The sequence below is a fragment of the Pollachius pollachius genome, assembly GCF_949987615.1.
Source record: "Pollachius pollachius genome assembly, chromosome: 2".
NCBI lineage: Eukaryota > Metazoa > Chordata > Actinopteri > Gadiformes > Gadidae > Pollachius > Pollachius pollachius.
In genome coordinates this window covers 33,932,236-33,949,270 of record NC_136935.1, presented here as the reverse complement: position 1 = coordinate 33,949,270, position 17,035 = coordinate 33,932,236, and the positions used below count along the sequence as shown (strand labels likewise).

The following is a 17,035-nucleotide window of genomic DNA, read 5'->3' as shown; positions in this document are numbered from 1 at the left end:
GCACCGGGGGCTGGAGCCACTTTATTTAGACGGCCCGACTCTGACTCAGACGTAATACACAAAATGTCATAGAAATATCCACATAGTCAGCATCGTTATTCCCATCTGTCATCGTTTATTTAAAGGTGCTAAATGTAATAAATAAGCTTTACTAAATCCTAAAATGGCCATGATATGTCATCAGAAAGTAAGGAACAAACTTCTCCTTTGAAATTTCTGTTCCATGTTTGAAGGTTTGTTTTTGATTCGGCCTTGTGTTATGTTTCACCATTCCCTGAGTCCTCCGGGTTCCCAGATATTAAACCAATTGGCACAGAAACACAGTCTGCTGCAGCACCATGACCAGAGCCGTTCTAAAACACAGGTTAATCTTAAAGATGCAATTGTTCAATTGTGCAATTCAAGGCAAATGCAACATGAGCTCATCATTTGGGTTGGGCCTCAAGTCTGGGGAGGAGGGTGTGGACGGAGACACCTCTCCCCAATAGGAGGAATTTGAACTGCATTACCCATTTGAAACGGTTGGTGTCAATGTTACATATCGTGTTTGAAGAATGCTGAACCCTTCAGATAAGAAGGCAGGGCAAAGTGGTTTAGTGGGTATTGTGCCAAGTCAGTTCAACTGTAAGAACCTAAGAGTATATAAGTTATATTTTGCATTTTTAATCTGTGGTGACGGCAAATCGCTTGCTGGTCTACTGGTATGGTTTCCATAACACCTGTCTACAGCAAACTCACAGCACATGCAGGCACACACTCACGCACAACCCCCCCCCCACACACACACAGACACACTGAGGGAAGTTCAGTAAGACTCCAGACCCAGAACTACTCTATAGTATTTCTGAGTTTCAATTCATGTCAACCTGCTTGATTTCTTTAGTACAATCATTCAAAGACTTTTTCATTAATCATAACTTCGCTAGACAAGACACTTCAGGGATTTGACCTCAGTGTTGACCAAGCTCTGCTCTGAATGACATAGCCTTTCATTGTGATAGATAATATATTTAATATTCATGTTGAATAAGACTGTATGATCCTATACTGAATAGTGGATGAGTGATATCCCCAACACTAATTCACTAAAGCATCTGTAACCAATATAAATCGTCAAAACTACTTTACATAGCACTTTCCTCTACTAGAATCAATGTGTTTAGGTCAGTACGGAGTTTGTGGACAAAATAACAGTGAATCACCATACAATTACTTTACAAAATGATGTATCACAAAGACCAACGTGCTACATTGCAATGATAACCTTTGTGGCAGGTGCATCAATACAAAATGATCTAAGTAAGAATCGGCACAAGGAGTGATTTTGACTAATTATATTGGTAACGGGTCCTTTACTGAAGTTAGCATAGTCGGTTAAGATGCATTGATCAACCAGACTGGCACCGCCGTTTAAATGTGATAGATAGATGCAACAGTTGACGATGAAATCCAAGAAAAGAACGAACTGTTTATCATTTAAATTTTCTATTTTCTTCACACCTCATATTTACAAAACCCATAGCCCATGAGCAGATGAAAAAAGCAGAAAACTAAGAACGTTTCTTTTCTTTTTTCGGGATGGTTTATTTTACAGGGTTATTGGAGCTCTCCTATCATAGGTGAATGCAGCTTGTTGTCCCATAAAACGGACAGTAGCAGGAATTCCATTTACCCTCTGGTATTTCGACCCGACACACGCAAAAACCCCATTCAATCCATTATGATGTGGCAGCATATTCATCCCAGGACAGACCTTTACGTGGAAAACAAGCCTCACACTCGATAAAATCCTTCCACTGCTATTCAAAGCTGACACACCTTTTATAGATATATAACATGGTCGTTCTGTTGTTTATTCAACAGAGCAGGATTGACAAATGCTTAGTAAGAAATAACAAAATACTTTAACATAACAATGACAAGTCAAATTGAGCTAACTGCTAACCGTCGTCCAACAGCGGTTGTCTCAGCAGTTAAACGTTCCTCTCCCCCGTAATAAATAACATAAGCATTTGTTGCAGCTCAAATTAGCTCATCCCCAAACCCCAAGTCAAAGTCACAGTGTAAATCACTTTCTACCATCAAGGAGCTACATCCCCATGGGTTTTTCTGCAGGTTTCCCACCATACCCCACCCTCCCCCCTGCGCCCCATCTCAGGACCATCAGCACCACCCACCTCCTCCTCCACCCGAGTCTTTAAATGTCAGTCTCCTTAAGGTCGTAGCAGTCTGGGAAGTCATAGACCTGATAGCTGCCCGGTTCGCACTCGCCGTACATCCCCATGGACACCGTATCGACGTCGTTCCTGTTCAGCGAGGAGCCGGCGCTGCCCCCCGCCCCACCGGCGGAGCCTCCCCCCCTTGTGGTGATCTTCCTCGACAGGCTGTTCATCTTCTCCCTGAGCTGGAAGGACGAGGTCCGCAGGGGCGGGAACAGACGCCAGCCCTTGAAGCGCAGAGAGCTCCCGGTCGACGGCGAGGTCGGGTACACCAGCGACCCGCCAACGCCGCCGATGCCGCCGTCGGTGGAGCCGTGTAGGGCGGAGGCCGGCCCGTACCCCCCCCTCCCCAAGCGCTCCCTCTGGATCCCCTTCACGGCGGTCCGCCACCGCTGGTCGTAGAAGCGGCGAAGCCTGCGGCGGCGGCGATGGCAGCGGCAGCGCAGCAGCCGGGTGAAGGCGCGCTGGAACTCCTGGCTGGAGCAGGGGTAGATCATGGGGTTGATGCAGCTGTTGAAGTAGCCCAGCCAGAACACCACCTTGAACAGCGTGTCGGAAGGCTTCAGCGCCGGGAACAGGGAGCCTGGGGGGGCAGGGGGGGTAGGATGAGAACACGTCAGCACACTGATCCAGGATTTATGGGAACACAAATAAGCTAATATAAGCATGGCATATACGAACACATACATGTCATGATTTTTTATATATAAAGGCCTAACATAACAAAGACCTGCATGAACTAAAATATATATTTATAAGATATAAATATAAATATATACAGCGGCTGAGATAAGAACTATATATCAACAAATATATACGTTGACATTTAGCTATTAAAGGTTATTTATCAATTCAAACACACACAAATATATGTATACATGTCAAGCTTGTTCAGGATGGATTTTTGCAACAACGTCCCTTCGTTTTTAAACCACTTTCTGTTAATGTTTATAATGAAATGCATGTATAAAGAAAGAGATACGTTTAAAAAGCACCCTATTTATCACAATATATGCTTTGATTTGATCAAACAACAAACTGCAAAAGTCCTCTTTGAAACTTTGCAGCCTGTAATTTATGTGGGGAATAATGTTATTTGCAAAAGGGACATTCATCATCCAAAAGCAAATCACAGTCAGAAAAACGCTGGAAAATGAGATGATTCAATTTTAATGTGAAGCAAAAATAGGTTTGGCATGGTTTGTCAAACAGAGGAATAATATTGCCTGGGGGAATGAACTTGGATTGGATTTTTTTCATTATCAAACGTTTTACTGTATCCATGGTACCTCTATGCTTCTTCTTGACTGATATGCGGGGGATTCATCTCATCTTAGTATAAATGCAAGATATGTATATTGATAGCACATTTGTATTATACATGTTATTACATTAGGCATGAATATATCAATTGAATTTTTGAAAACTAGTTGCTCCCAGAATGTGTCCCACTTATCACACCTTGTGTCCCTGCAGTGGGTTCGGCTAACGGTAACATCCACTGACCTTCATAGCATTGGTATATTATATACCCACTGCGCAATGTGCCGTCGGAGTGACGTCTTTTCACACACACACACACACACACACACACACACACACACACACACACACACACACACACACACACACACAAGACATGCCTAGGCCAATTATAAACAGCATTTCCAAATAAATAAACAAAAAAATATATATGCATAAAAAATAACTGTATTACTTAAACTAAATAAACCAGGAAATCTAAAATAACAACAAAAAAACATAATATACAAATATATCATCATGTATTTCCTGCATCTGTCATAGGCGTCCAAAACAGGTCAAAGGTGAAATGCTACAGCTACAGGAAAATCAATGGTAGAGAAAACACCTCGAAACATTAAGTAGTATAAAAAAGTCGTCTAAAATTAGTCTAAATTTGACGTCACATCTGGACTATAAATAGCACTTACACGGAGGTCCCACGGACGTCAACATTAGACATTCGGTAGAAGTCGAAAAAAAGACGTCGCCTGGCGTTACAAAACAACCCCCTTCAGTGTTACGCGGCTTAGACGTAACAAAGAAACGGGGCAGGAGACCGCGTGACAATCCACGTTTTTGGTTTTAATTGCGTGAAAAGCATTAATCAAAACTGGTCTTGACAATCAGCGCAAAACACAAATCAAAATATCCCGCCGCCGTCTCTCGGAGGCCAGGCCCACTTTTATCCGGTTTGGGGGACACGCCCCGTATGCGGGCACACCCCCATCCTGGAACATGCGGGACCAGGCCTATGAGAGCACGGGCAGACAAAACAAGTAGTACACACGCAATGATACTGAAAGGCCAATGTGGCCGTAACATCAGTGGACCGAAATTTGACGTCAAATAATGATACAGAAAAGACGCCAATCCGACGTCACATTGCGCAGTGGGACGGAGGTCCAACGGACATCAACATTAGACGTTCGGTAGACGTAAAAAAAAAAAAGACGTTTCCTGGTGTAACCAAACAACCCCTTCAGTGGACCCAAATTTGACACCGAAAGACGTCACTCCGACGTCACATTTGGACTAAAAATACCCCTTACAAGGAGATCCCGTGGACGTCAACATTAGACGTTCGGCACACGCCAAATGAAAGACGTCGCCCGGCGTTACAAAACAACCCCTTCAGTGGACCGAAAATGTTCCCAGTTCAAAGGTGAAATGGTGAACGTCAATATGTCGTCCAAGTTGGTACATGGTTTGACATCCAAATAGTGGACCCAAGGGTGGATTACCGCACGGGCACACCGGGCACATGCCCAGGGGCCCAAGCAATCAGTAGAGAAATACAAAAATTCAAGCGAAAACATTAGTAGGCGTATTACTACTGAGTAAAAGAAAAGATCACTAGGGGGCAATATTTCAGTTTGTGAATTTGAGACCGGTCACTCACAAGTCACGAACAAGGCACTGATTTAAACATGGAGCAACGGTAAACGGTTGCAACGGTAAACTCTAAGTGGAACCTTAATAGGTCCATGAGTGAAACAGCTAAGCGAAAATTAAAAAAAAAAAAAGAAACAAGAGAAAATGTATTTGCTGTTGACCTTTATTGAGGCCGCCGTGCCTGCGCAGTTCACTTCTTAGCTGATCCGTCACTTTCTTATTGAACAGCCTCAAGAAAATTATATTTGACTATTTTAAATATTAAAAACTAACGAAATTCGTTCAAATTGCCAAAAATGGCAACCCTTGTAAATCCTGTTTTGTATAAATAAAGATGCCTTTATTTGTAATAATTATTATGATGTTGCCTTATGTGCTACAAATCCTGCTGAGTTGCAGTTGAATGTAGGCTATAGGCCAATGACTTAGTAAAGCTTTTATTATCTGCAATAAGTGTGTGTATCTGGGTGCGTGTGTTTGTGTTGGAAGGGGAGGGGGGGGGAGTCCTCGTGCCCAGGGGCTTGATATCTCATAATCCGTCTATGAGTGAACCTAGTTTGGCTGTCAAATAGATGTCCAGAATTGGACATGGACCGACGGACCAGATATAGACATGATTTGCACATCTATCCAACGTCCAATGTTTAGTGGGTACAAGGTCAAGGAGGATGTTTACCACACAGTTTGTCAACTAAGAATCCAGTCCGGAGGATTTCAGTTTTATATCGTTATTCTCTGAAGGCTTAATCTAATTCAGTATCAGCTGTTGATTTCCAAATAAACAAACAAGGTTTGGAAGGTTTTTTGGGATTGGGCTGAACAGTAAAAAACGAATTGCCGTTTATGGAGAGCCATTTCTCTCAATATTAATGTGGCCCATGATGTGATAGTGCAGAGCTTCTTCTCCTACACTGTGGTGCTTCTCAAGCCGTGGATCAGGGCTCCTGAGCCACACTCCAAAACTGTTATATTGTTTTAACATGCACTTCATCTGCAGATTGAAAGCTTAAAATCAACTTGACTAAGAGATTTGTGTTCATTTGGTCATTCTAGTTTTGTATATCTATTCAAGTTTGTTTATGTTGGTCTAAGTGGGCCCCAGAGGCTGAGGGTTTGGGAAAGGCTGCCACACAGCATTGTTATGTTAGCCGTCGTGCTAGCATGCTGGGTTCACCCAGAGCCTAGTAGCACTACTGTTTCCTGGCGAACGTCAGTGGGAGGTAATTGCTCATAATTGCGTCTCCCAGATGAAAGCAAGATTCTGCAGATCTGAAATAGCCTCATGATTATGTGTGCCGTCCAGCTGACCCAGAACAAACACACACACACGTACGCACATACACACATATGCACACACACACACACACTTTTTGTGCTGGAAAGACGTATCTTAGGTTGTAGGCTATTTAACAATGTCCAGAGGCCTTTATCACAGAGGTGTAATATTGGGGGCAAAAACAGGTGTAGCTCATTTAGTTCATTATAGGCTAGGCATGCCAGTGGCCTTAAGTAAGGTCATGAAATACACCTGTGTTCTCCTCTACTATTACACCCGTGTGGGGAAGGCCTTTAGCTCTCTAATAAAGATCCTGCTTCATTTATACAAAGTGTTCTTTAATGAATATCCTACATGTTTGTGTCAAACAAGGCAAACAGACATTGGTGGCTCATTTGTGGTCAAGTATTAATATATATAATCTTGGATCCAGCAGTCCTACTATGTTATAGCAGAACTAGGGACAGATGTCATAGAGTCTGAGCCAAGAAACCAACTTCGGCGTTACGCTTGTTTACATGCAAAAATATGCATGTGATTAGTGGATGAAGCTTTCAGAAGAGGATTTGGTGAGTGTATTTCTGCAGTCAACACGGTGTTGATTGTGAAACGTTTACAGACACTTTGTTACAGTATACAAGTACTGGCTGAGTTTGTGTTTGCCAATTACCTGCTAACAGATCCCCGCTTCAAACAACATGATTAGTCCAAACAAATACGAAGCAAAAGAAAAGTGACTCACCCAGATATGAGCGCGTCTGCAATCAGAAATCAAAAATGATTCTATATGTGTTACATGAATGTCACGAATAGTCAGAGCTCCACTTCATCAGCCTACTGATCACTGGCATCTGTGTCTCGCTGGCTCATTAATCCCTTTACACTCCCTTAAATACCCTGCAGTTCCAGGTCACCTGAGGCACTGATGTTTTCTCGCATTGAGTAGGCATCTCTCATGTCTTTTCACGGTTCTATCCGTGTTGTTCCCTGTGTTTGTACTTCTGCCAGGAGTTGAACTAATGCACGCATCGTCTGCAAACTGCCTATGGAGAAATTCAAATATATTGTTGTTTGGTGGAATCCCTGTTCTGCAGGCCATATTTATGTACTTGTTGCTAACTCGCTAAAGAATGCTAAGGCTGTTCACATCGGCGATCAAACCCATTCCCCATTCCCCACAGGGGAGGGGAGAGCCCTATCCACCACTAAAACACTACCCTGCCCAACAGAATCACAGGGATTCACTTCTCACAATGTTGTCCTCCAGAGAATGGTTACCTTTATGGCCACACTTACACACGGAAGAGAAGCTACCTTTCCCAAGCTGTTACCTTGAGGTTTGGAGCTATGGAGCCTGGCCATTTTGGGGACCAGTGGCCCATGCCTCTGTGGCCCATGCTCATTTTTCTGCATCACCACACCTACCATCTTCATCTGAGATGTCAAATGGGTGTGGGATAGTGTAGTGCTTAGTCTGCTCTATTCCCAGCACTTAGATTCTTGGTTAGATCCATACATGTCCACAGGCTAAGATGAGATGAGGTGAGATGATAAGAAATTCAGGACAATTAAAATCAAACAAAAGGAAAATGAAATGGTGTGTGTGCATATATATAGATAGATAGATAGATATAGAGAGAAAGAGAGAGAGAGAGAGAGAAAGAGAGAGAGAGAGAACTCATGTGCATGAACTCTATGAAAATTGGGACTGTGAAAGAACATTTTATATTTAATATATAACATTGATAGCTCAATAATCAAACTGTAACAAATACATTCAACTGTCTGATAACACAGCATGTTAATACATATTTAATGATAGACATAAGGTATTCTGCTTCTACTGAATACTTCTCCAAAATAATACAAATTCCTACTAATATTTGTAACATACATCATCATAATTAACCTTGAAAGTTCACAAAAAAAATCTATTTAGCATTTCAATATGTTCGTTGTTTACTATCTAGTTATCATTGTGTAGTTTTCCTAATGGAAGAGGTACTTTATTGTGTCGTTTTCATAGTTGAAGAGGTACTTTATTGTGTAGTTTCCCTCATGGGAGAGGTACTTTATTGTGTAGTTTCCCTCATGGGAGAGGTACTTTATTGTGTAGTTTATCTAATGGAAGAGGTACTTTATTGTGTCGTTTTCATAGTTGAAGAGGTACTTTATTGTGTAGTTTCCCTCATGGGAGAGGTACTTTATTGTGTCGTTTTCCTCATGGAAGAGGTACTATATTGTGTAGTTTTCCTAGTTGTAGAAGGAACACGTTTCTGTGTTGAATGCCAGTGGGCGCTGGTAGGAGGACAGAGGACCCGGTTCAATTCCCGTTGTGGAGAACTTAGGCTGTAAGTAGTTGCTTGACCTGCCCACTGTCTGTTAGAATATTATTACACTTTTATCCAGTGTTGTTGGAAAGCTGATTGCTTTGAGAGTGGTACTTGAGGAGATAATATGTGTGTGTGTGTGTGTGTGTGTGTGTGTGTGTGTGTGCGCGCGTGCGTGCGTGCATGTGTGCGTGCGTGCGTGCGTGCGTGTGTTTTCAAGATCCAGCCTTTTGGAGAAGGCTATTTTCTCTTGACATAGATTGGGCTCCGATGAGTTGGCCGGTTCACACACTTTTTCAAATGCAATATACAGTGGGGCAAAAAAGTATTTAGTCAGCCACCAATTGTGCAAGTTCTCCCACTTAAAAAGACGAGAGAGGCCTGTAATTTTCATCATAGGTAAACCTCAGCTATGAGAGACAAAATGAAAAAAAGAATCCAGAAAATCACATTGTCTGATTTTTTAAGAATTCATTTGCAAATTATGGTGGAAAATAATTATTTGGTCACCTACAAACCAGCAAGAATTCTGGCTGTCACAGACCTGTAACTTCTTCTTTAAGAGGCTCCTCTGTCCTCCACTTGTTACCTGTATTAATGGCACCTGTTTGAACTCCTTATCAGTATAAAAGACACCTGTCCACAACCTCAAACAGTCACACTCCAAACTCCACTATGACCAAGACCAAAGAGCTGTCAAAGGACACCAGAAACACAAATGTAGACCTGCACCAGGCTGGGAAGTCTGAATCTGCAATAGGTAAGCAGCTTGGTGTGAAGAAATAAACTGTGGGAGCAATTATGAGGAAATGGAATACATACAAGACCACTGATAATCTCCCTCGATCTGGGGCTCCACGCAAGATCTCACCCTGTGGGGTCAAAATGATCACAAGAACGGTCAACAAAAATCCCAGAACCACACGGGGGGACCTAGTGAATGACCTCCAGAGAGCTGGGACCAAAGTAACAAAGGTTACCATCACTAACACACTACGCCGCCAGGGACTGAAATCCTGCAGTGCCAGACGTGTCCCCCTGCTAAAGCCAGTGCATGTCCGGGCCCGTTTGAAGTTTGCTAGAGAGCATTTGGATGATCCAGAACAGGATTGGGAGAATGTCATATGGTCAGATGAAACCAAAATAGAACTTTTTGGTAAAAACTCAACTCGTCGTGTTTGGAGGAGAAAGAATGCTGAGTTGCATCCAAAGAACACCATACCTACAGTGAAGCATGGGGGTGGAAACATCATGCTTTGGGGCTGTTTTTCTGCCAAGGGACCAGGACGTCTGATCCGTATCACGGAAAGAATGAATGGGGCCATGTATCGTGAGATTTTGAGTGAAAACCTCCTTCCATCAGCAAGGGCACTGAAGATGAAACGTGGCTGGGTCTTTCAGCATGACAATGACCCCAAACACACCGCCCGGACAACGAAGGAGTGGCTTCGTAAGAAGCATTTCAAGGTCCTGGAGTGGCCTAGCCAGTCTCCAGATCTCAACCCCATAGAAAATCTTTGGAGGGAGTTGAAAGTCTGTGTGGCCCAAAAACATCACTGCTCTAGAGGAGATCTGCATGGAGGAATGGGCCAAAATACCAGCAGCAGTGTGTGAAAACCTTGTAAAGACTTACAGAAAACGTTTGACCTCTGTCATTGCCAACAAAGGGCATGTAACAAAGTATTGAGATGACCTTTTGTTATTGACCAAATACTTATTCTCCACCATAATTTGCAAATAAATTCTTTAAAAATCAGACAATGTGATTTTCTAGATTTTTTTTTTTCATTTTGTCTCTCATAGCTGAGGTATACCTATGATGAAAATTACAGGCCTCTCTCATCTTTTTAAGTGGGAGAACTTCCACAATTGGTGGCTGACTAAATACTTTTTTGCCCCACTGTATATGGGTTTATCTTCTTTGTTGTAGCCAGGACGTGGCCTGGGAGAACAGAGGGCCTAAAGTAAGTGTTGTGTTGGTGGGGGAGAAACCTCCTCGACTGAACTGACGTTCCGACGTCGTCCCTATGCACGCCCCCCGTTCGGGGACGCAAGGGTAATTCATGCTATCGGTGCAGCAGAGAGCAGCTAAATGTAAAGCACTGCTAGCCAAATGCTTTCATGGGACTCAAACCTCCTTTAAAGTTGTAGTGAGTGAACTACTCAAGCTGGTGCAAACCAAAAATCCCTTCCTCACAGCCTACGCACAGCATGCACCCATCCAGACACATCTTCTATGGGTTGGAAATGTGCATGGGTTTTGCCCGTTTTCTGCAGACACATTTTTGCTTTAAAATGTTGCATATAGTGAGGGATCAAAGCATTAGAAGACTGACGCAGACTGAACACTTATTTAAAAAAACGTATCGTGTCACGTCTAGTTCAAATGATTTCTCCTGCATTGCTTGCCTTCAATAACAAGGCCAGCATGTCTCATCTTCTTTTGCTTTCTTATGGCCGAAACCATCCAGATTTCTGTGTTTGGATCTAAAATGATGTCCGTCCAACACACGTTAAATTGGCAAAACGCCATAACTTCCATTGTTATCCAAAAGACAGGAAACAAGTACAAGCATGATGGATGTTGGGCAAAAATGCACAAATTGAATGGATGTTGGACAAATATGATGAATTCTGTGGATCAAAGGAACAGGATGTGCCTTTGTCACCAGTTGTAATGTAATGTGGGACAACAACTGAAACTCCATGGCACTCAAATCAAACAGCAAACAGTATCTGTTGGTGGCAATACAAAATATAATTTAATTCATATTTAGTCATTTAGCAGATCTTGCTATGCTCCTTGTCCTGTAATATTTCCCTGAATTTCCTATTGAGTTATGTTGTTATTTTATCCAAAAGGACGGTGATTTAAAGTAGAGATACAGATAAGCTGCTCACACTGGGGATCTCACCCAGTGCTTTTCATCTTTGAGTCACACGACAAATAGTCAGTACAGGATCCCGATCCCGAATGGACCACCGTATCTCTAAATGGCTGTCAGGCTCAAACCAAGAAAGGCCAATTGTTGAAAGGGCTGGCAATGGAGGACCTTGAACAATAATGACTGCATATTTAATATGATTGCTTACGAATCGAAGGGGAAGAAAACAAAGAAGCCAATCAGGCCATTGTAAAGTTATTTCCATCACCCTGGTTTACGGCCTATTCTTTCTCTGCTGTGGCGATGTGGTGGGATGGAAGACGACCCCCTGCACTGAGCAGGATCACAGCTAATCAACTGCACAATAGTCCACTATTAATGTCATTGTCTACTCTATAGGATATTAAAGAAGCCATTTTTGCATCGACAGAAATGGCAGGGTTGGCACCAAATCAAAGCAGCACATTGGACTTCGATCAATTCAGTGTGAGCGAGGGTACTGAACTCATCTAACTTTTTTCCCACATGTCCCCTCCCTATACGCCGCTGCCTGTAGTTGTGTCTGTAGTCACCTGGGCCACGTCGTCTCCCACGGCGAATCATTTCAATAATCAAGCAAATTGCATTATTTGTCACGACTACATAGTACCCTGTCAAAATGGACACGCTCAACAGCCAATGCATGCTGATTTATATTTAATGTTAAGCATACTGGGGCCTTCCCAGCCTTTAGATCTGGCCATGGCACTATGTAGTGCTTGCACAAGAACGCGGTGGTAGGAATGTTTCCTGACTCCTTAGTCTGAGTTGAGGCTGTTGAGTCCGACAAGGGGTTTTGTATTTGAGTGACGATGTGAGCCTCAGCAGAGAAGGCCGACATGTTGCTAGGCTCTGGGAGGGCTGCATGTTGTTGTGTACACACGCAAAACTTTGTCTTTTGGCCTTGACATGCAGCTGGATTTTAGACCTCAATGTCAATATATTGGGACTTCACAAATTACATCACATTGGAATCAGACAAATTAACAAATTACAAAAACAAAAATTAAATACACAAAAAAAACGAAAAAAACATTGTAATCATTTGGCATGGTGAGATTGAGCGAGGAGCATTGTGTGCCTCCATTAGGGTCGCTTATCTATACATAGAAATATATTGTAAATAATAAACCTTTACCTTTTAGGCTAAATAGTCAGCCACAGAGCTACATACAATATGTATTTTCTCATGTTGAAAATACATTATTTGGATTCTCATTTCACTATTATTTCACTATCATTTCACGATTCTCACTATGGATATTTGTAGTTTCAAACAACCCTCTAAGTCCGAATCCTGCAGTGCTGACTGACTTTATAAGAGATTCATTTAGGATTTGAAGAATCTTTTTTTTTAAATGTGCAAGCAGATCTTCGTCTGTAACTTTAAACCCCGAAAAAAATAATATATTGTAGATTAAGTGCCATTTTCTTCAGATAAGCATTTCCTTTTGACCAAGCCCTTTCTCCTCTGTTCCTGCCCAACACAATCTAAAAGGAAATGGGAATAACGGTGGACCAAAGTAACAAACCTTTTTCTCCCTCCTTTTTAATTTCTCCATAGAGAATGCTAGATATTGGGCAGTGATTCTGTAGCGATGCCAAGACAGGGTAGCACGGAAAACTCACGAGGACAGGGAATAGTTAGAGAAAATGATGTGACCTGCCGCATGCGCCTTTGTTAAGATTACGTCCTCCAATGCACTTTAAACCAACACTCAGAATCATGCACATACACACACGCAGACACACACAGACATACACACACACGCACACATAGAGAATATCAAACAGAGAATTGTCGTCTATGAGGAATAACAATCATGTAATTGGGTATTAAGTCTCGAAAGGGTATTAAGTCTTTTTGAACCTCAGAGTTTGATTCACTAATTGTGTTGTTATCTATGAAGCGTGCAGCGGAGCTACATCCTCCCTTTCCTTCCTCTCTGCTCCTCATCTCTGTTTTTTTTCTTTCAGCCTCTCACTGAGAAGAATACCAGGAAAGTGGCTGGTTCATTTGGGTCAATTACTCTTGTCATTAAGCCAGTTTATAAATCACCAGTTTATAAAACACCAGGGGGGGGGACATGACCCAGGAGGAGGCCCCTCCCACCATAATAAGTGAAAACAGAGAGGTGGTGGGAGTGTGGAGGTCAGAGGTCAAACTCTGGGGTTGGGACATCACGTTGTATTTGTTGCTGCTGTGTATACGTGTGCACGTCTGGAAGACTATGAGGAGATGGGGGGGGGGGGGGGGGGGGATTAAGAAGCTAAATATGCTACGCCTACTGTTGGATCTTCAAGGTTGAGGAAGACCTCCATGTCAGCAAGATCACATCTGACCGATGGTGAAACGCATCTGGGCCAAATACATAAGCAAGCGTAAAATTGCTTATTGATTGCTTAGGGCATTAGATTTGAATCAGTGGAAAAATAAAAATGCTCAGCCCTGTGAATCTGATCTGTATTGAAAGCTCAATCACTGACCCTGAGTGATGTTCACATTTTAATCTATGATGAAGATCTGTGTGTGTGTGTGTGTGTGTGTGTGCGTGCGCGCGTGCGTGTGCGTGTGTGTGTGTGAGTGTGTGTGTGCGTGTGTGTGTTGATGTGTTTTGATGTAAGCCTATCATTTAAATATATAATATACATATAGATTCATTGGATGTAATTTGTGTCATTACGTTGCCGGTCGGAGATAACTTAAATAATTCCATTACCATCGCACACATCAATATTACATATACCAATAGCCTATAGTATTGTCAGTACAGCCTTTGTATAAAAGAGAATGAAAAGGATCGTTACCTAGTGGCAGAAGGAAAAAAAAGGGTAGCCAGCACAGGATGAACATGCCGACCACAATCGCCAGGGTTTTCGCCGCTTTCTTCTCCCGCGAGAACTTCATGAGGCGCACCGACAGCGAGCTCCTGAACGGGTGCTGCTTGCTGCTCTTGGAGCTGTCCGGACGCACGTCGCCCAGCACGCTGCGACAGTGGATCCGCAGCACGACCTCCATCGACTTGTTCCTCTCCCGCTTCACGCCCGCTTCCAAACTCTTGGTGGTCCGGCGCGCCACCACGTAAACCCGAAAGTACATGACCAGGATGACCATGAGCGGCAGGTAGAAGGAGAAGAGCGAGGAGAATATCGCGTAGAAAGGCTCCTCCGTGATCCTGCAGATGCGCTCGTCCTCCGGCGGCGGCTCCTTCCAGCCGAGCAGCGGTCCTATGGAGATGACCATGGAGGAGAGCCACACCACCACCAGGATCACGGCCGCCCGCCGCTCCGTCACGATCGCGGGGTACTTGAGGCAGTGCTTCACGCCAATGTAACGGTCGATGGAGATCACGCACAGGCTGAGGATGGACGCGGTGCAGCACAGCACGTCCACCGCGGCCCAGATGTTGCAGAACACCCGGCCGAACAGCCAGCAGCCCAGCACCTCCAGGGACGCGGAGAAGGGCAGCACGATGATGCTGAGCAGCAAGTCGGCAACGGCCAGGTTAACGATGAAGAAGTTGGTGACCGTTTGCAGGTGCCTGTTGCACAGCACAGAGAGGATGACCAAGATGTTGCCCACGATGGCCACCAGAATGAACAGTGCGAGGAACACGCCGACAACGATGACCTGGGAGTCCACCTCCGAGGGTATGCAGGTCGTGCGATTGCCGCCCGCATGCGTCTGGTTGTCCAGGGAGGCGTTGAGCGCCTCGCCCGAGTAGATCCCATCGTCGCTTCCGTCTTCCGTGAAGTTAGAATGGGTCATTTTGAAACTCCATGAAGAGGTGGTCAAAGTTTGTTTCCCGTTGAAAACAGTGCGGTACTTGACATCATAGTACGAGTCCTGAGTGTTTACTCCAGAAATATAGCTTGCAGTCACACTGACGCACTCGTGCAGGCCTTCTTGCGACGAGAATGTAATTGTTTTTCCTTCAGATTGGCTCCAACAAAGAACGGCACCAGGCAAACCGTCGCATGCGTTTCGAATGATAAAAAGTTTTCCCCCTTTTTTTTTTTTAACTGTAAGGTCCAAAAATAGGTCAATACGTATTGAAGTAGTAAAAAAATAAATAAGACATTTTTGGGTAAAAAAAGGGAAAAATAATTGTGATGGTCAGGAAAATGCCATGGTGAAGTTCTCACACAGACGCACCGCTGGTGGCGTCCTGAACACCCTGTGCAACTCTCCCCGCATCTCCCCACACAACCACCGCCTGCACAGTGTGCCTGAAGTCCGCTCCTCCCCGCCAAGTGGATCCACTGGCGCGTCACGCAGCCTGCAGAGTCATAAAGGAGCGGTGGTGACGCGCGGCACGGAGATCTACTCAGATTCAACATCAGGACGATTCAAAAGCTCGTTGTAGTAGGACGCAGGACATGTATGGGGCTCGTCACGACGTTAATAGTTTGTATAGGCCTACTGTTGGCATACAACCCAATATACTCATATTGTATTTAGAAATATTTTCTCCAAAAAAATTCGGTCCCAATTTATATTATTGTATTTTATTCTTCCTTTCTTGTATAACATTGTCCTGTGCTTGCTGCTGTGGCTACCATTATAGCATCTAGAAAGTAGTCCTAGATCTTATCTAACCTATAGTGAAAGTTAGTGAGACCAGAATCTAGAGCTTCAAATTCCTACATCATAATCTTAAAACGAATTTGAATAAGAAAATGTCATCTTTAATGCCGTATAATACAAAATACTCGACAGCCTAGGGTGCCTAGCTCCTTCAAAGTGGTAGCTGACACGCAAACCAGTCCAGTAAACAGATGGGACTCGGAAGTGCAGCTCAGAGCCAACAGCAGCACCAACGCCAATGGATGGCTGTGGTCTCTGCTGGCTCCTGGCTGTTGATGTGCCAGGAGGGGGGGGGGGGGGGGCAGCTGTGAACATTGTCCAGTTACGCTGTGCAGCTGCAGTCCCCGGGCGGGCTCGATGTACATAGCGGGCCCCAGGTAGGGATGGGCCTTGGTGACATGTGTCCTGGGGGCCCCTGGGGCCAGAGGTCGAGGGGCAGGGTCGTAGAGGGCAAAGGTCAGGGGTCTGTCGAAACCCAACGGACCAACGTGTTTCTGTTTGCCGGATTCCAGTTGTGAGGAAACGGTCACAGAAAGATGAGCAAGAACCTTGAGAACGGATTTTCAATCGGTAGCGGCAAGTTTGAATCTTGATTAAATCACTGTAAAAAAAATAAATTGAACTACGTTTAAAAAAAGAGAAATTGTGAAGAAAACTATTATACTATAAGAAAATATTTTCTTCCTTGATCATGAAAACCTGCTCTGTAATCATAGGAGGACGGTGATCTGCCACCTCTCTGATTACCTGGGCGATCTGATTAAACCAACACTGTCCTATTA

At 43.8% G+C, this 17,035-nt stretch overlaps 1 protein-coding gene across 1 annotated transcript; it reads right to left on the bottom strand.

Annotated features, from left to right (window-relative positions):
• Positions 1–2,197: 2,197 nt before the first annotated feature.
• adra1d (adrenoceptor alpha 1D) lies at positions 2,198–15,854 on the bottom strand (the record flags this gene model as incomplete). Its single annotated transcript, XM_079731041.1, has 2 exons — positions 14,474–15,854; positions 2,198–2,802 (listed from the first exon to the last, which is right to left on the bottom strand). The coding sequence occupies exons 1-2, from the start codon at positions 15,432–15,434 to the stop codon at positions 2,198–2,200; spliced, it is 1,566 nt and encodes a 521-aa protein (XP_079587167.1). The 5' UTR covers positions 15,435–15,854.
• Between the last annotated feature and the right edge of the window lie 1,181 nt (positions 15,855–17,035).